At 44.9% G+C, this 19,973-nt stretch overlaps 1 protein-coding gene and 1 long non-coding RNA gene across 3 annotated transcripts in view; both read left to right on the top strand.

Moving 5' to 3' along the window:
- The first annotated feature begins 1,110 nt into the window (after positions 1–1,110).
- The window catches only part of LOC139054653 (uncharacterized), a 30,244-nt gene continuing 11,381 nt past the window's right edge, over positions 1,111–19,973 (top strand). Inside the window, exons 1-3 of the mRNA XM_070532025.1 lie at positions 1,111–1,511; positions 17,178–17,558; positions 18,489–18,885. Coding sequence (XP_070388126.1) covers positions 1,159–1,511; positions 17,178–17,558; positions 18,489–18,885 — 1,131 coding nt within the window. The 5' untranslated portion in view covers positions 1,111–1,158. The remainder of the gene's footprint in view (positions 1,512–17,177; positions 17,559–18,488; positions 18,886–19,973) is intronic.
- Positions 5,601–10,344, top strand: LOC139054652 (uncharacterized). Of its 2 annotated transcripts, XR_011511397.1 has the most exons (4): positions 5,601–5,824; positions 6,684–6,782; positions 7,742–7,869; positions 9,896–10,344. It is a non-coding gene; the product is annotated as an uncharacterized lncRNA (long non-coding RNA). The 2 variants fall into 2 exon arrangements; XR_011511396.1 differs by having other exon boundaries at positions 5,601–6,782.

Below are 19,973 nucleotides of genomic sequence, written 5' to 3'. Positions count from 1 at the left end.
CTTGGTACCCATTTTGTAACCCTAATTGTCCAACGCTTATCTAACCAGTACATTACACGACCTGCCCAGCTCCATTTTTTCCTCTTCATGTCAGTTAGAATATCGTCGATACCCGTTTTCTCTCTGATACAAAACGCTCTCTTTCTATCTCTTGACGTTATGCCTAGCAATCTTCGTTCCATCGCTCTTTGCGTTGTCCTTAACTTATTCTCAAGCTTCTTTGTAAGTCTCCAAGTCTCTCGAAGGAAGAGGCAAAGCAAGCTTCGTTTTAAAAGGCATGAACACGTCAAGGTTCCAAACTCGCAAGTAAAGGTATGTTGTACACGAGTCCGTAGGCACCAACTAATGCGGCCCACAGCGCCTATTATTAAGAAGTCATCGCGAAAACCTATCATCAATAAAATGCGCGTGCACTGAGCGGCGAGCCTGAGATTTCTGCGTTCTCACTTATAGTTACGCTCCGCAGTGAGATCGCTACCCCTAAAATGGTTCAGTCGAGTTGAAAGACCTTGGCTCATATTCACCCACGCAAAAAGGAGTTCTTATGCAAACTCTGTTCACAAGAGCACATTCAAGCCAGTTGTGGTGCTCGATGTATTATTAACGACGCTGGCCGGCCAATGACGAAAGAGCAATTACAAATAAAAATATTTGTGAATTCAACCCATTATTCTGAAAAATGTCGCTTTAGACTACTCACTTTAGCAACATAGCATTGAGAAGAAACCGTGCGCCGTTCACTCCGTTCTAACAGATGTGAAGTGCAGAAATGCTTTCGTCAAGCCCCCCCCCCCCCCCCCTTTCATGTTTCTCATCCCGAATTTCGCCGCTTGGCGCTGGTCTTACGTCACGAACTTAGACCAACTGGCCCCAAGTCACCACCCGAAAGGGAGTACTTCCTTTAACAGCACTTCGCATGTGTTCTTATCGATCTGGCTATGCTTTCGTGTTCAGGTTACGTCGGCCTAGACCCTAAAGCTGGGTTCTTTTGCGATTCTTCGCGAGAACAAGGGGTAGTCCTATGGGGAAGGCAGCTTTGCGAGTGCGCGCCGCTGCTGCCGATTCATGCATAAATCATCATCACGCGCCGCTCCTGCCGTAACTGGCAAATGGGAAGAGAAGGATGACAAAGATCAGCCATAGCCCGTTCGGCGAGCAATGGCTTCGTTCCTTCACCGATCACCGCAGCCGGAATCGATGCCGCAAGTCTCGGCGTTCTTGTCCAGCCTTCCAGTGTGGCGGCGGCCACCTCCTGGCATCCTCAAGACTTCACCGGGCTTCTTCAGCCTGCCCAGAAGACACTCCGCAAAGACTTTGCGGTTCCAGGTGGACGAAAGGGCCGGTAAACCGGCGTTCGACGTCATCCAGCATTCTTACACGATGGCACAGGACCTGGCGTTGACTGGTAGTTCGGTCATCGTAAGTCCCGGAACCACGCCGAAATTCGAGAAGGGGGCACCACCTTCGACAACGTTAACTGAGAGCAGTTCTGAAGACAAGCCGCATCCAAGGTACTGTTGATTAACCCTGTAATGTCCAATGTATCACACCCACACCTAGGCACCCCCACGGGGGCCTTCTTCACCCTCCTCTGCCGTCACCATCACGTGGTGAGATGAGGGTGAAGGAGGATCGCCTTCCGGAACATTTGTGAGGATGAGGTGGAGGACTATGGATGTTGTGAGGTGAGCGCGAGGAGGGTGCGGTGACGATGTGAAGCTAAATGAGGAAAAGGCGATTCATATTGTTGATGTGCAGAAAAGCCACTCAGATCATATGCGTAGTGGGTTTAAAGTCCCAAGTTTTGAAGTCGGCTGGCACATATACACAGATATCTAGCACTGATATACGTCGAAGACCACTTTTACCTGAGTAAAGTCATAAATGGCTGTTGATGTTAATCGTAGCTAAAGCTATTGAAAGCTGTAGCCATTGAAAGCGGCAACGAAAACGGGAGGAGTGACTGCGGATTCTTCACGTCACTCTGAGATCAATATTTTTTCACTGATCACCAGCGATCAGCGCACTGATTTATCCGAAGTAGACATCCTGGTATTACCATTTCTTGCTCTAATTAAATGGTCTAAAGGTTTGAGTTTAAGGGCTTTCAGGCAGTGATAGCGTTTGCTGACATATGACAAAGGAAACATCAAAATGCAAAAAAAAACATGTGGGTAATTTAGCTAGGGCAAGTCTACAATACGAGCAAACCTTGCGTTCTTTATTTATTTATTTATTTATTTATTTATTTATTTATTTATTTATTTATTTATTTATTTATTTATTTATTTATTTATTTATACTGCAGCGATATTTCAGCTATAGCCGGAGTGGGTTGAGAAAAGGTACAGAAAATGCATGGGAGTATACAGCGGTAGACAGAAGTGGACATTTTTACAAAAGAGCATTGATGAAAGGAAAATACACAAGAAGTTGTACAAATGCTACCGGGCATGGGTGAGCACGATTATGCATCTAGGATGGCGATTGCGAAAATTAGGGATGAGCATGAGCGAATGGACCCAGGTAATGAATTCCAGTCTTTGATTGAGCGGAGAAAAAAGCTGAAATTGAACATGTTAGTACGTGCGTAGTAGGGTATCAAGTTTAGGTCATGATGTCGTCTCGTTGATGATCCTAGCGCGAAGTTAATGTAATTATCGTTTGAGAGCCTAACCAAAGAATTGACAATGCAATGCAAGAATTTTAATGATTCGACACGGCGACGAGAAGAGAGCGTGTATAGGTTCAAGGAAGAAAGTGTTGACGAGGGCGAAAAGTCGTGATCGTAACGATGACATATAAATCGCACAGCTTTTTTCTGTATTGCGTTTAGCTTATAATCTCTAACTACTTATGCGGGCTCCAAACTACAGACGCATAATCAAGAACAGGGCGGATTAGAGATTTATACATTAGTAACTTTGTGTCTTTAGGAGATCGGGTTAGCGTTCGCCTCAACTAACTTTATTTTTTTAGTGCTTGACTGCATATGTAATCAATGTGTTTAGACCATGACAAGTTATGCGTAAAAATGACGCCAAGATACTTCTACTCCGAAACCTTATCTACAACACGGCCATTGAACGAGTAACTAAAAAGTAAAAAAGTAACTTTTATTCTTAAAGGGTCCCTGAAACATTGTAGAGAGATTTTGTAGACGCGTGGGGTACGGCTACAGTAAAACATTAGCGCTACAATGTAAGCAAAGCGTCTCGTATTAAGAGAGCTACAGACGACTACAAGTTATTTCCCTGTCTGGCCATTCTTTTCATCCGCAACTCATTCGCCATGTGATCGGGGCTAAGCTCCGCTCTCACTGTCTCGGCTTCGTGATGTGCCGTCGTGTCGTCTACTTCGAGTTGTCTTGGAGCCAGCACACGAAGCCTCTCCAACCTCTCCGCTAGTCACCTGGCTGTCCATCCCCCGCGAGAGCTATCCAAACAGATTGCGTTGCGAGCGTGCTGTCGCAGCATCGAGTGTGCCTACACACTAAACATTTTTACACCCTTATGGGTGTTAATAGGGGTGCTTTCGGCATTTACACCCATGCTCACACCCTTCTAGCACCCTTTTCGGCCAAAGCACCCTATCACAAGGGTGGATACCACACATAAGGTGTGACTTTGCTCAAAGAAGGGTGTTAAATCGACGAATGAAGGGTGTTGAAGGTATTGATGCATAAATCTGAGTAACGTGTACACGTCCACGCATTGAGCAATATGTGTATGTATGGCATTTTTAATGCGAAAGCGTTTCATGGCTATTCAGGTAGGAAAGGTGGCGTTCTCCGCAACAACAATCCATACGGGACCCTGCTCATGCCAATTATGTCATTTCCCTTGAAAGCATTCAGAAGCGCGCCGCCCGTTTTATTCTCTCAAATTATTCACTTCATTCTAGCGTCACGTCCATGAAAAGAACACTAGGTGAACCTGACCTTTGGTTACGTCGCAAATACTTTCGTCTCTGTCTTTTTCATAGTATATGCTAATTTAATCCTTCTCGTAAAGAAAATCTTGTTACCACACGAAGTTCTCTTCTCGCATCGACCATCAACACAAAATTGATGTGCCATTCTTCCTTTTTGCCAAGAACAGCCACTGAATGCAACCGCCTTCCCGCCTCCACAGTCTCAATTTGTGACACCACTAATTCAAGCTCGCCGTTCAAATTATCTTATGGTTTGATTTTCTATTTTTGCGCTGCATTGCAATTATTGCATATTTTCACCACTTCTTTCTGTTGTGCCTACTAGGCCTTGAATGTATATAATAAATAAATGAAATGTGAAGTCATCACCGTCTTGTATGACGTCAGTAGTGATACAGAAGGTAGTAAATACAACAACGTTAAGTATGAGCAATTATGGGTAAATAATGTGAATAAGGGTGGAATAAATTGCATTAAGATTCGTACAAACTATAGCACGGTGGATTACGGGAGATTAAGGTAGAATTGTGAAGAACACGTGACAATGTATGAACTAACGTATCATGGTCGCGTGACAATTGCAAGTGCAGATGCGTGAAGCGATTAAGTTTTCCCATTCCTAAGTGACTGTCGATATTTCTTCAAGGATTCTGATGTTACTGGCATGACGGCCACTCCGAAAATGTATCATCCAGAAAAAGAACGCCGTTTCACTTACAATTCCATTATCATTATTTTTCGTGCTCACAGGAATATTAACAAGCAATTAAACACTTCTAGAAAAACTGCAGTAGCAGAGCGAGAACACGAGAGCAACTTGCGCAATTCTGCACTAATATTTCGGTGCCCTTAATAGCCCAACAAAAAGTGGTGAAATGGAAGAAGCTGTTTAAATACATTGCTGAACAAACAGGGACGTGCTGTTGGACGAGCCTCTGCTGTACAATGGCATCAACGTACAATTTGCATGGTGAATCCATAAAGAAGACTTATAGAGGCGAGATCACGTTGGAAGTTCTCAAACGCGAATTTCCACGTACCATGCCTAATTCATTCAGAGGTTTACTAAGCTACTGATCTGCTTTCTAAGTGCTTTCTAAGTCCTCAAATACAGCTTGTAAGGCAGAGCCTACATATTAAGGGCTGGTGTCGTCAAAGCTGTAATTTCTTATCCAGAGCATACGCACTTGCAAACGCAGTCTTCAGTCTCCTCATGAAAGTTTACGCGTCGCTGTCGCACGACCAAGATGTGAGCGTCTTTATCGAGCCATGATATCGCTGAAACTACGCTGTGACCTCGCAAAGTTGCTTCGTTCGGACGCAGCGAATAATCTAATCGCACCAGCAGAAGAGCGCCGATCGTCTCGTTCACGGTCCCGATTTGTGTACTGTACCCTCAGTGATGCAGCACAGACTGCGCCCCCCACCCCAAAATAAAATGCCCGGCACGAAACGTAGTAGCAACTACCCGCCTCACCGCTCTAGTTAGAGACCACAACGAAGCAGCAGCAAACAGGCGGCCATGCGAGCAAGCAAACCTGTCAGAATAAACGTTCAATTTGCGCGGCCGCCCCATGCCCAATGAAAAGCCACCGGAAGTGACGGCCAACGCTGCACCATCACTTCGGCGCGCGGCAGGACGGGAAGGCGGAAGCTGCGCCATCATGCTCGTTTTCGCGTGCGTTCGCGTCGCGCGCTGTGCGAAGTAATTTTAAACGTGTGATTAGTTTTGTGTGCGGGGTAGAAAAAGATGTGGCCCATGCTTTGTGTATTACTCCTGCCCCACTTCAAAGCAAAGCGTTCGTACGCACTGGAAGATGGATCCACGAAGGCTGAAACGAGAAGTTGCAACGTGCCCGGTCGGTAGTACTGGCATGATGGAAACTTTCAGGCAAGTGCCCGTTTATTTGGTATTTGTTTTGTTCGCTTTAGAAATATCTCACTGTGATCTCGTAGCATAATTCATAATTCGCTAATGTAAGAGCAAGAGCAGCTGCACTCCTACTAGGGCAAGTTAACTACCTCGATCGCGTCCCGTGTGACTAATGTTTGTCAAATCTACATCGGGCGTGGTGCGCCTGCATAGTTACGCTTTGTTTCTCAGCGCTTGAACGTTCATTGATGTGATTCTCTTGTGCGTTCAGCGCGGCTGCTTGTAATACGGTCGTTCGCACTTCAGTTAAATGTGGTCGACCACTTTTGCGTCGCGTAGAAAAAGGACTGGCTTAGCCACCTTTCGAAGGAACCGGCGCGGTATTGGTTCTCCCTGATGCGGTCGCGTGCTGCTGTTGCTGCTTGCCGGACGCCTTCAGCATTTTTTCGGCTCGCTTTGTCTGTGCGTGTGCGCGTGCTCGCGCTCGGCTTGATTTGTGTGTGCGCTCAGCTCAGCTCGCTTTGTGTGTGTGTGCGTGCGCTCGGCTCACCGTGTGTGTGTGTGCGCGTGCGTGCGTGCGTTCAGTACATGCCGGTTTGTATGGGCCGGCGTGTTTGCGCGTGTGTAGTGCGTACGTGTTTTGTGAGTGTGTTGTCTGTGGGTCGCTGTGTGTGCGTGCACGTGTTAGCGTGTCTGCCTGCGTGCATGTATGTGTGCTTGTTTGTGTTCATCAATGTGCGCGTGCGCGCTTTTGTGTCTGCGCTTTGAGAGTGCGTATACTTGTGTGTGCGTGTGGGTGCGTTTTGTGTGCGTGCGTATGTATTGCATGAGGCCGGTAGAGTTTTACTCGCAATAAAACTCTTCCGATTTGGTGCAGCGAGTGTTCCCGCCTGAAAGCCGAGTTTGGTTTCAAGCCACCCTGGACAACTGCTGTATGAGGCGCCGTTTCTCGGGAGGACCAGTGGGAAGGCGCCAAGTATACGCTTCGTCCTTTTCCTCCCATGCCCTGATGAATCGATATCCTTGTTTTTTATTGTGAAAGGAACGTTACATCCAGAGCATCAATAAATGATTAAGAAATCTGGTAGTGTGTTTCGCCATTACAATAATTCCGATCTTAAAGACGTGGATTTCCCATTAGCCCACATTTCTTTTGATGAAGACAACCGCTGAAATTGTTAGCGGCAGGTTATTCGAGACGTTCTACGTATATAGCAATTGTCTTCAGGAGCTTTAATGAATTTTGAAAATTTGAAGTGTTGTGCTTTAGAGGTATCATATAGAAGCTTTAGGTCTCCGGGTAATTTGCATGCCCTTCGAGAGCTGTCGCCTATAGCCCTATTGAAATTCGTGACTACAGTTTGGAGCACTGGGGAAGCTAGAAGGCTTGTCCTGGCTCTCGAGAAAGTGGCTGGAGGTGTAGGTTGAGGAGTTTGGGGTTGGTAACACAAAGTATTTTTTATGCCTTAGCAGTTGGAGTGACACAGGATAAAAAAATGTGTGTGTCAAGCACAGGAAGCTGCTCATGTGGTAGAAGCATGTGTGGGCGTGTGTGTGTGTGTGTGCGCCCATGCATGCGTGCGTGTGATGAATTCTCTCCTCAAAAGGGAGTATGTGTGTAAGTGAGCTATTTCATTGCTGGTCTGTTTGCCAAGAATTGGCAAGAAAACACAATAATCAATTTAACGTGAAATAATAAACTTCAAAGCATACTGGCGTACTGGCGACAGCAGCATACAAGCATGCAGCTGTGTGACAATCTTAATGCATGACTGCAACATCTGGAAGGAGGCTTGCTTCTTCTTCAGTAAGCAGCACAAAGTCCATATTCTTGGCTTTTCTCGTGCAAACCAAAACGAGGCTCATTGCCAATGATCTTGTCTTTTGCTCTAATAGCATTTGTTTATCTTGTACTTAGAGCGTCGTTTCTCGCAGGTCATGCAGATGGTAGCAGCAATTTCACTATGCCCAGCCTTGGCGCCCCCCATCAAGAGCAAGGCACTTGCGTTCGCCTTCAGACAGATGGTTAATGTCTTCTTGAAACCGGTTGAGAAGACAACATTGTAAGTAGATATAGTTGTGTAGGTAATATAACAAGTCAAGTTATAATTTAAAACTCAGGCTCCTTGGCCGCCTAAGCTTGATATGATGTGCAGTTGTCTGTGGTTGTAAATATTGCCGATGGTACAGTGCATACTGCAGGTATGACTGCTGATCCAAAGTATACATTTGCATTTTCTTGATGGTCTTTCATAATGAGGATTTTCTTTGTGCAAGAATATTCACAGAATGCCAGGGCATTGTAGCATCATATTCTTTATTGTGCATTCACTGCTAATTTCGTATGACCTTCCTGCTACAAATTAATACAGGAAAGAAATATTTGTTTACTCTCTGCAATGAGCTTGTTATTTGCTCATTGCATTACACTCTTCTACCTTTAATTTATTCCCATATAATTATCAAAACCTTAAAATTTCAGCTGTTTTTATTTTGAATACAGTATCAAAATCAAAATGCACCGGATTGCAATCTAGACTGTAAGGGATTTGAAGAAATTACAAGAAACCAGGACCTCTCGGGAGCGTTAAACAAACGTTTCCGCAGGTAATGTCCTAATTGTACTGAGCTAGCTGCTCACGAAAATTGCAAGCATATTTCATTTCACATAGTTTTGCAGGATATAGCAGGCCTATCATAGTCTCTGTGCACAACCTTACCTCATTTGCATCATGAAAATATCTCATGCTTAATTTGGGACAAATTTTGAAAAATGAATGTATCATAATTTTGAAACTACACAAAGTATTGGTTGAGGCTACACAGTTTTCAAACAACTTGACCATGTTGAACTTAGCCATTACAGGAAGGAAAAAAAAAACATGCACAGGAGCACTCATTCAATGAAATGTGATGCTTGTGGTTATTTTCCACATGCAAAATGTACTCTTAAGCGAGAGAGGGCAGGTAGCCAATATACAACCATTGTGACTCATGCGGGTAGTAGCAACACAGGATGAGAAATGGTTGTGTCTCTGATGTTCATTGAATACGTAAAAACTCGTATACGGTACCCCCCCCCCCCATGAGGGGTAACCGTGCAATATGTTTTGGGCAAGAAAGACGATTGCTCTAGGAGACAAGAAATTTCAGGCTCTAGTTGAGAGGCTACAGAAAGAAGGACCATGTAAATAGTCACAGATTAACATAAACTGCATCGGAGTGGCATCACAGTTTAGAGCATGAAGTGGGAGCATGAGGAAGGATCATAAGTTTAAATAAGGGGATACTACTTGTCAGTGCATTGCCAAGCTAACCCATTGAAAGAAGGGGGCGTGCTCTAAGAAAAATAGTTGACAACACATGCTAAATTTTCGAGGAAAGTATGCCAAAATGCCCATTCTTACTAAATCAGTAAATAAGAAATACACGATAAATTTTAGGATGCAGGAAGTGTCTAATAAACTGCATTGGAGAGTTGGATATTGTTGGGCTGGATGCATGTATTGCAGGGCAAATGAGAATGCCAGTGGGGATTCCCTCATTTTCATTTTGTGTGCACTCTGTAAAACAGTTCTCTTTGTCTCCTAGTGTAATAATGTGTAAAAACATTCATTTTTTAATGCCTTGTGCATTTCACTCTTAATGTGCCATATCCCGTAAGCTTCTCACCTGCAGTACTTATAAAGTGTAATGCAGATATATTGCAGATTTCATAATGTCAATTTTGTATTAAGGTCACATACACACTCTTGGACAAATGTCTGTTGTTGAGAGATGTCATTGGTAGTCTAAACTTTATTCACTCTTATTTTCTATGGTGAAAAGGCTACGCTGTATGTGCCTTGTGTTCACAATGACATAGTGGTTTAGCATTCACAGTAACATGCAATTCCTTAATTTGCAAAATAGAAACTTCTCCTACCTTTCAGTGTCTTGCCCAGTTGCCTGAGTGGTGCATTTTGCCCAGTCACATTAATTAAGTTTGTTACTTTGAGGAGCTTGTTGCTTTATCAAATTTTCCGCAAAGTACATGTATAATTGCACGGACTGAATTCTCATGATTCTCTTCTTATTTTGCTAATGCAGGATGCAAGATTCCAGCAATGCCATGCGCTGCATTTATTGGTCAAGATGCTCAGAGAATGGAGTCCCTGCACCTCGTGGTTAACCGTGAACATTTCTTTTTCTTTTGGAAAGCTAAAGGCCATTTGCTGCATCACTTGCATTTTTGCAGCTCAGATGTGTACTATATTTTTCTAATTTTGAATCAATATTGGCTGTTCAGTATAAAAAATGACGTACAGCGTGAAGGACAAGGACTGCGAGAGACACACTCCACTGACTTTCACCAATATTTTATTGCGTTGCCACATCGTGTGTGTATACACAGAGGGGTCATGCGCAGAAAATGAAAGCCAGTCACAAGGGGTGTTCTAACAGCAAGTCATTGTAAAAAGAACATGGTCACTTGAAAAAAAAAACATCACCATTTCTATCTGTTTAGATACAAAATTTCACTAGGGGTCAGCGTGATAGAGGAGGCACTAACGCACACACTACCCACTTTTCTGATGAAATCAGCTTCAATAATTTACCGGGTGAGCTGTGTCTCGCTAAAACTTCCGTATCTTAAAGAGGGGCATGCAGCCGCAGTCCCGGCAATGAATGCCCAAGTGGCCTTGAACAGTGTTATTGACGTTGTTATAGTGCTCTCTTCAACGACCATTTAGGCGCCTGCCTGTCTGTCCAATATATTTACTGCCTCAAAATGGGAATGTGGGAAACCACATTCGTTGCACACATCGCAAAACGTTTTCTGTGCCCGGCAGAGCAACAACTCTGACGTGATTTAGGCGCGTTTACACACTTACAGAGCCTTGCCAGCTTTTCCGGGGCTGAGAAAAGGACTGATTTCTGCAGGTTCCCTAATCTTTTTTAGCCTATGGGAGACATCATGAACATACGGTAGCACTGCAAACCTGTGTCTTTCAACCGGCTGGTTCCTTGACCGAGCGCGCTCATCATGTTTTGTGCACTTCAGAAGCTGTTCTGCTATGGCTGAAATTAAGGCCAAAGGGTAGCCAACCCAAGAAAGGCAATCAGCCTGTGCAGCAATGCTATGTTGCATCTCGTGTGAGCAAGATTTATTGAGGCTGTTAAAGAGGCAAAGCTTTACAATATCTCATTTGACTTTGTTGGACAGACAGGCAGGCGCTAAACAATCATTTAGGAGAGCACGATAACAACGTCCATAACACTGTTCAAGGCCACTTCGGCATCCATTGCTGGGACTGTGGCTGCGTGCCCCTCTTTGAAGGTACGGAAGCTTTAGCGAGACACAGGTCATCCGGGAAACTATAGAAGCAGATTTCACTAGAAAACTAGTTAGTGTGTGCGTTAGTGACCCCTCTATCGTGCTGACTCCTAGTGAAGTCTTGTATCTCAACAGATAGAAATTCTAATGTTTATTTTTTTCAAAGGACGATGTTCTTAGTACAGTCTCTTGCTGTTAGACACCCCTTGTGACCCATATTCTGCGCATGCCCACTTTTGTGCAAATACACATGATGTGGCAACGTAATTAAATATTGTTGGAAGTCAGCGCAGTCTGTCATCTCTCGCAGTTCTTGTCATTCAAGCTGTACGTAATTTTAACTCATTAATTGCAAACTATCCCAAGAAACTACCCTTGTTCAGTATAATTATAATGTTTGATACGACCATTTGCTGGCAAATGTTAACAGTGTGATATTTAACTTGAACTTTTGCATGACTGCCTATGCCTGTGTTCTTTTAGTAACCAGAGTATGGCTAACTTATTAAACCATATTTGCTAATTTGCATGCTCACATGCTATAGCATGCCTTAATCTTGAATTACTGCATCTAAGTGCAAATAATTGAGAAATTTACTATGTATTTTAAAACACTGTCCACATTTTGTGCTCAGCAAAATCGTTAAAACAGTGGTTTGTTTTTATCAGGCCTCCTACTGCACTTTGCACCCAGGCACTAGTAGATGTGGAATATGCACTCTTTTGATTTATAGTAAGAAAACTACCTATTTTCAAACTACATATTGTATATGTACCAGTGCCTTAGAGTTACAAAACAAAAATTTATAGAAACTGGTATTGTAGTTAGAAAAACCGCTACACAGAACCTTTAGCCCTAAGAACTCGTTTCACAAAAGAGGACAAACTATGTAGGCACTAAAATATTCTGCGTATTTTTTGTGCTCAAGTAATCGTGTTGGAAATAGAAAATTAGCAATAAGGCTCCTGGCATAAACCTCACTTAAAGCTTGGAAAGTATTGTTTCAGTCTGAAAAATGTTGGCCAGTTATGCTTTACATCGACTTTCCAAACTTTTCATAATGCTTTGTGATTACATTAGTGTACAAAATAACAGGTGTCTTTCTTGTGCGTTTGCTCTGCATTTCAATTGCTTCCCTAATTCACCTTTGCAATATACCTTTTTTAAGGCATCAAAACTTGAATTTTCGTTCACTGGAGCCTAATACTAAAAATTTAAAAATTTAGTCCTTTATGTGGCCCAAAACACTGCGAATCAACCCAGGCTCTTTCAGTGCCGCTATACATAGTTTCTTCTCTAATAACAGATTTGATCAATACATATATTTTAGGCACCTTTGTTGGGAATGTACATGTTCTTGTACTTACCGATGTGTTTGGTGATTGTGCATGTTTATATTTCATGTGATTTATGTATATGTTGTACTCTGTATTGCAGCATGCAATAAATATATTTGCGTTTTCTTGAAAATGCAGCCTATATCATACCAGTCTGTGTTGCATGTTATTTGGATGTGGAAATCGTGACAACCTTGGTGTTGATATACATGCTCAAAAGTGTCAAGTTTGCTAGGTTGTATTTGTGCAGCGAAGACAGCTTTTCCAATATACACCATGAATTACTAATATGTAATGTGATCCACACGTATAGGTGTTGTGTATGCCTATCGAAGCTTCAAGGCCGGCTGTTCGACAGTGCGTTTGGTAGCCGAACTTGAACCTTCTGGCACACGCAATAGTTGTGCGTGGATCGCTGTACATAGTAGTAATTGAAGGCGTGTACTGCCGAATCTGCCTTCCATACACGCTAGAAATAAAAGGGTGTACACCCTTCCAACACCCACACAGATGGGTGTTAATTTGGACGAGCACCCTTACACCCCAAATTTATTTTGCTGGACACCCTTCCTTTAGGGTGCTATACTGGCACCCCAACTGTAGGGTGTAGACAACAGCACCCTTAGGGTGTTCGTCTGGCGACAAACTGATTAACACCCTTAAGGGTGTTAAAATGTTTAGTGTGTAGTATTCCGGTAACCGCAGGCGAGCTGGGCATTTTGACCGTTCTCGTTTGCGCCTCCGCTCATCGGGTAAAACGCCCAGGCCGAATCCGCTTGCGCTTGCATTTACCCAAATACCGGACACACCAACACTCTATTGTGTGAGTAATCCTTCGGCTTGAAGTGACGGCCGCAAACGCGTAGATGCTGGGGCCCATCGGATACCGACAGCCCGATGTGTTGCAGCCACATCGCTCGCATGTTGCCTTGCAGAGGGACACGATCTCGGAGCTTGACATGTCACCGATCACTAGATTTGCAGCCTACAACGTAACATGGGTGATGCATGGTGCTCGCAATAAAGAAAGCGCGAGAACAGCACTGAGCGCGCAACTCGCGTCAACACGGAGGACGTTCTGACACAAGAAGACGAAACTTGCTGTGTGCCGGAAATGCTGGAGTGTAGTGAGAAATTGTCCTTGTGTATTCTCTTTGTTAAATATTTTTAATACCTACAAGTTCACGAACATTGCAATTATTAGGAATATTTGGTCACCATAAAGTCTTAAAAATTATAGATGGCGCCACCTGGGTAGTTAGTCGGATAGCTCGCCGAACTGTCCTCAGCTGGGATAACTAAAACCCAGGGGCACGGCGCCACTGTGATTGGTAGCGATGCGCATCTTTAAAACCTCACAATATATAGAGCGCTTTACGCGGAGCGCCTATATGTGTCCCTTAATGATCGGAAGGACCTTCCCTAGCTACTCAGTACGCTTCTACAATACCGTCAAAATAACTTCAGGGTCCCTTTAAGCTCACGCATGGCAACAACATTCGAGCGGCTTTATTTACAGTAAACATTCAGCTTAAGAGTTTTAGCTTTAAGCTCACGCGTGGCAACAACAGTCGAGCGGCTTTATTTACACTAAACATTCAGCTTAAGAGTTTTAGCTCAGCCTCTACAACGTCGAGCTGTTGCACTCATTCTCAAAAATAAGCACAGCAGTATAGCTGAGTAGCTTAACATGTAGCTGCTTGGCATACGTATATTCATGAATTCCCACGAAATCTCTGTTTTAATATCCCCGTAGCCAGCCTCAAACATTCGGCATGAAAAACACCGCTAGCGATTTATTAGACACATGACAGCACTCAGCGCATACATTCATGTTCTATCTAGCTCGCCTTCCAAACCCTATTGCAAAACCCAGTGCCACTGGGACCCAGTGCGCCGGATTATGGGCCCAGTGCAGCGCGCTGGATGCTGGGGCGCTGGGAAGGCACAGCGTACTGGGAGGCACTGGCTACTCGAGCGAAAAACAGCTCTAGCGTGTTAAATACGCGGTGCCTGGACGCCGAATATATTTTTTTTTGAATACAGAAAGGAACAAGGAGCGTTTTAGTGCAATAAAATAAAAGAAAAAAAATGTGAAAAAATAATACAGCTGCGACAAGGATTCGACCGTCCTACCTAGGGATCGCAAGATCGGCACCTTACCGCTACGCCATGCCAGAAATAAAAAGTTGCTGTCCGTATTCGGCAGTATGCTTGGAAGTGCCACAACATCGATTTTCACTTACGATTGCTATTTTAACTTCAAAAAAAGCCCTAAATGAACCACCGACCCGGGACGCTGTATGGGCTGTTACTGCCGATTTCGATAGCCGTTTCTTGTTCTTCACGCAAAGGATATGCAACGTTTCCTTAGTTCAGTGATGCCTTTCAGTCAACACGCCTGTCTAGTCATATATCTTCGTCAGAGAAGCGCAGGCTAGTGCTGGGAGCCTTCGGCGAAAGCACATATACCAGTGTTTATGACGCGTCACATCAGCGGTCATCGCTTCTTGTGCTGGTACTGTATAGATGAAAAAAAATACTTATTTAAGAACACCGATGCGAAAGCTTAAAACAGAGTGATTTATCCTTGTTATATTTCTTCATTCCTGAGCTTAGACGCGCCGATAGCATGAAGACGGACTCGGCGGATACGCTACGTCTAAGCTTCGGTGGGGACCAATCTCGGAGCGGGTAGCTGGCGAAAGCTAAAATGTGCGTATTTGAGCCTCAGAACGTTTTTCAGTACAATAAGCAAGTGGAAGCGAACGAATCACTTCAGCTTTGTTATCGGTGCGATAATATCAGTCAGCGATAGGCTTCCAACTCGGGGTCCATTCGCGCGCGTTTGAACGACTTCTGCATTTCATGTCCACTCCACAACACTGCGACAACAGCGACAACTCCCAGTCATACCTTACGTGCGAACTACTAAAACGCTACGTCCTCAGCGTTTACGTGGTTTCGTTCAAGAATTTAGCTATCCGCCCAGTCAAAAGGGAAATTAAAAAAAAAACGAAAGTGATTTTCAGTTTCAAATGTGCATGAATGAACAGGGCAGCTCACGCACATTTATTCCAAGCTCTGACACGAAATAGGGTTTATAACCCCAAAATATAGCGTTACTTAGGACAAGAGACTAGTATCAAGCGATAAAATTGTATAAAACATTTAATATTCAGCAGCGCTCGTCCATGCGCACTGGAACCAGCGCGGCACAAACACAACCAGCGCAGTTTCCAGTGCGAACCAGCGAACAGCAGCGAGAACCAGTGCCTGTACAGCACAAACCAGTGCGCCCCAGCGTCATGGCAGTGGAACCAGCGTCTCTTCCAGTGTGACCCAGCTCTTATCCAGTGTTCTCACTGGTGTCCCAGTGAGTCCCAGCGAGTGCCAGCGCACCCAGTGCGACCCAGCGCCAAAAAGCGCGCTGTTTTCACCCTGGAAGACGCTGGGAGACGCTGGTTTTTGCAATAGGGAAGGCATGCATTGCAAGCAATAATGGTCAGCTTCGTGCTGTTAGCAAACACACTTATTTCTGGAAAGCTATTCGCTGGAAAGCTATTCGTTGTTGGCTTTTCAATATTGTTACGCGGCGCTTTCACATGAACGGGAGAGCCATGCAGCAGAGATGCATTTTGTTGAGTGTGATTGCTGCTAAGCCTGGCCGAGTATAATTTTCTTGAGTCTGAGTCCGAGTGAGCCCTGAGCAAAAAATATATTCTGTGAGCTAGTTGGTGTGAGTTCAATGTATTTTGCCGACCTAAACACTAAGAAAAACAGCTAAATTCGCGACGGGGATGGCTTTCCGGAGCCTACATATATATATATATATATATATATATATATATATATATATATATATATATATATATATATATATATATATATATATATATATATATATACACAACCTTTAATAACAGTTGCCTATGAAGAAACTTCGTGTGACCTCGATGAATTGGTCACTAAAGTGACCGCCTAGAGTACATATGAGTATATACAAGACCTCATGGCAGGAGACAGTTCAGTTTCACAGCCCGAGCCCTCTCGCAGCACCTGGAATCTGGCGTCTTTCGGTTGTGTAAGCTTCCTTCGTGAAGTTGTTTGATACCTCATCACAAATATTGCTTCGCCTTTCCGGAGAAACTGAAACATCTCTCTCTCTCTCTCTCTTTCTCTCTCTTTTATTTTTTTTCTTTTAGTCCGAGTATAAACGCTATTGCGCATGACTATTGCGCATGACGAATGAATCCGGCTTGGCCTCATTTCACTTACTGAGTGAACTATACAGGGTGTCAAAACTACAATGCACCAAGACTTCAAGAAAGGGCAATTGCGTTACTCGAAGAATTTCTAGTGCATATTGTTTCCAGTGCAGTGGAATAGCCGCCATTAATTTTTATGTTAGTAAATTATGGGGTTTTACGTGCGAAAACCACTTTCTGATTATGAGGCACGCCGTAGTGGGGGACGCCGGAAATTTGGACCACCTGAGGCTCTTTAACGTGCACCTAAATTTAAGTACACGGGTATTTTCGCATTTCGCCTCCATCGAAAAAAAAATGTTTGGTGCAGTGATTGCCGAGAGAAAAAAAAAACGACTTCTCCTTTCCCGTGTACTTGGATAGGAACTCCCGAGCTAAAGCTTCCTGTTAAAGCAACTGATCGTGGCTGGTTAACTTGAACTCCTGTCCTTTGTGCCTCCCCTTCCAGGGGCTTGAAGCGTCGTCACTCGCCGTCGCCGACCGGCGGCCGTCGGAACAGCAGCACCTGCAAAGTGAACAGCGTGGCTCCCTACTGGATGCCCGAGGAAATCCGCCGTTACTTGCTCAACTACGATAACGACGAAGAGGAGAGCGGTGATGGAAGGGTCAAGCACCTCAAGAAGGGCGCCAGAGCCGGCGCATCAGCCCTGCAATGCATCGGCCTGGAGCGTCCCCCCCAGGGCGAGGGTGTAAACGCTGAGTGCTTGAAGCGGTTCATCAGGCATCCGTTCTGCGTGCTTGCCACGCTCTGCTTTGCTACCGCGTTCGTGCTCATCCTGGCGGCCGTGTCGTCGGAAGCGCAATCCGGCCTGGTGCACGGTGCCAAAGGGTACATCTTTGTCGCTTACTGCATCCATAAAAATAACGTGGGCACATCTCCAGCTTTGAGGGAAGCGGGCAGAGTCGAAGAGTGCCAAATCAGGGCTGCAAGGATGTAACTGACTCACCATTATGTTCCAATGCTATTTCTTTTTTGTGATTCGTGAATTGTCCCAGCGATGCTCAGCTTACGTTATCACTCGGATCGGCCGCTCATGGTAGATGCTGAGGAAGGTATAATAATCCGGCTAAATGAATCCGTTCATGATAACTGGCCCAGCATCGTAAATAAGGCAGGCTGTCTTATACGCAGTCCCCCGAAACACTCTTGTGCATTTTCCTACTCGATGTTAGGCTTTCCCGAGTTTCGTTGGTGGTATAGCGCGCACGTCAAGCATGTCAGGTGACTGACTGGCCGAATAGAGCAGCCTTTTAGCCATGTTCCGATTTACTAATGCGTACTTCGAATTTCATACTCCCGTGAGTGCTACAGCAGTACGAATACGCAGCCAAACAGGCTGTCCCGGTCACACAGGCTGTGATGCATCACCTTTTACGACATATTTACGTTATCACAGGCGTACTTTGTAGCCCCGATGAAACGTGGCTCCTTCAATGTCACCTTATGTGCATAATGAAGAGCCCGCGGAAACAATCAGAGCATAGGCTTTGTTCGTATAAAAAAGTTTAATAGAACGGCATCACATAGTCAGGGCCCAATTAATGCATAACGAATAACAACATGCACGCGTTTTACTTGAAGTCGCCCCTCGTACGGCTTATTGGGAACCTCTACAATTTTTGGCAGGGCCGTGCGGCGATGCAGAATCCGCATCGCGTGCGTCCGCACCGTTTAATCTTTTTCGCGATTTTTGTTACAGGAAAAGCAGACTCTCAGCGTTCAGGGCCCATATTTCATAATGTTTCTTTAACTTCCCAGAGACGAACGGACGCCCACGATGGTTGGTGGTAGTGGCGCCTACAGCAGAGCTGTACAGCACGGAAGAGTGCCAGGCATAGTGGCGTCGTGGTCAAAAGAAGAGCGCCAAAGTGAAATAAAAGGCGCGAAATCGTCAAAAGTCGGGACCCAGCCGAACACACGCCGGGACGAGGGCATCGCCCTCGTTGAGAAGAAAGATGAGGATGAGGAACAAGGCGGAGATCTGGTTCTGGAGGACCAAATGGTGCGGGACAAAAGAGAAACCGGCATCGACGATTCCAGCAGACGAGAACCTGCGCGGCCGCTGGTGATGGTGGGTCCTGCAGGCACAAGAACAAACGCTGCCGAAGATGTGAGTGATTTCGGGGACGGCGAGGCCATGACATTACAAAGCCAGGTAAGAATCATAACTTAGCTGCCCTTCTTGACTTGTGCCCGCATTCACAAAAACGGCTTACGCTAGAATTGCTCGCAAGAAAAAGATTCAGCCAATGCTGATGCTGGGTATATCATTAACGAATGCGGCTATGTGTGAATGGCAGAGAGCACTTACGAACGAAATGTTTTGTGAATAAGCGGTCTTACACTAGTATTGTTTATAAGAGCAGGTGCCAGCCAACCGTGACGTTGGACAAATTGTTAGCGAATGCGGTTCGCCAATGTCAAAGAGCATTTACGAAAAAAATTATGACTTTATTTATTCAAGCTCAGCTTCTCGTAACCACGGGCGGGTTTCTCACTGAGACGTTGTCCCTGTGAACACAACGGTTTCCTCGACTTGTTTTCCAATGGCCTTCAATGATACACTCGGACCTAGCGGTAGGCTAGTCTGCTATTAGTAAGTCTCATTCGCAAGTCATCTTTCGTATATCACCTCTTTTGGTCCGTTTACCGGATTGATGTCCTCCTCGATATATTGAAGCCCCAGGATGACAATAAAGTAAGCGATCAGCACCTAAATATAAAGGGATTCAAGCCCCAAAACTGCACAGCTAGTCAGTGACGAATAAAGTGCGAGCATAGTGAGCGGCCCCGCATCCATTGTTAGACGGCAGGTAATCGAGCACGCGCAAGCGGAGGAGAGCGCGCGTCTCCTGTAACCCGGCCGCGTGTTTTTATTTACGCCCAAGCCCAGTGCTCGACCGCTGCGCCATCATGCGCCGCTCGCGTTTACCACGTTTCTAGGTACTTTTTCCCCGAAGCGTCACGGCGAGCGCCCTAGATCCTTGTAGGTACTTGGTGGGATTAGGGAGATATTATGCCTGGGCCACAATCTGCTCCCCCAGCTGTCGCTAAGAGAAAATGGTTTTTCAAAACAAGCCGCCTAGGCTGTTTCGAAATAAAAGTTGCATGCGGAAGCTGACGCAACGCTGGACGAATTTTTCAGTTTGGATAAGGGGATAAAGGAATGTGATAAGAAGTTTGTCGCGGTGTTCGAGGCGCTTCGATCTACAAAAGCTGGGAAAATCGTGGGGCATGGAGGGT

This window comes from Dermacentor albipictus, chromosome 1 (assembly GCF_038994185.2).
Source record: "Dermacentor albipictus isolate Rhodes 1998 colony chromosome 1, USDA_Dalb.pri_finalv2, whole genome shotgun sequence".
NCBI lineage: Eukaryota > Metazoa > Arthropoda > Arachnida > Ixodida > Ixodidae > Dermacentor > Dermacentor albipictus.
Note: the sequence above shows the minus strand (reverse complement) of the source record. Positions and strands in the feature narration are given on the sequence as shown.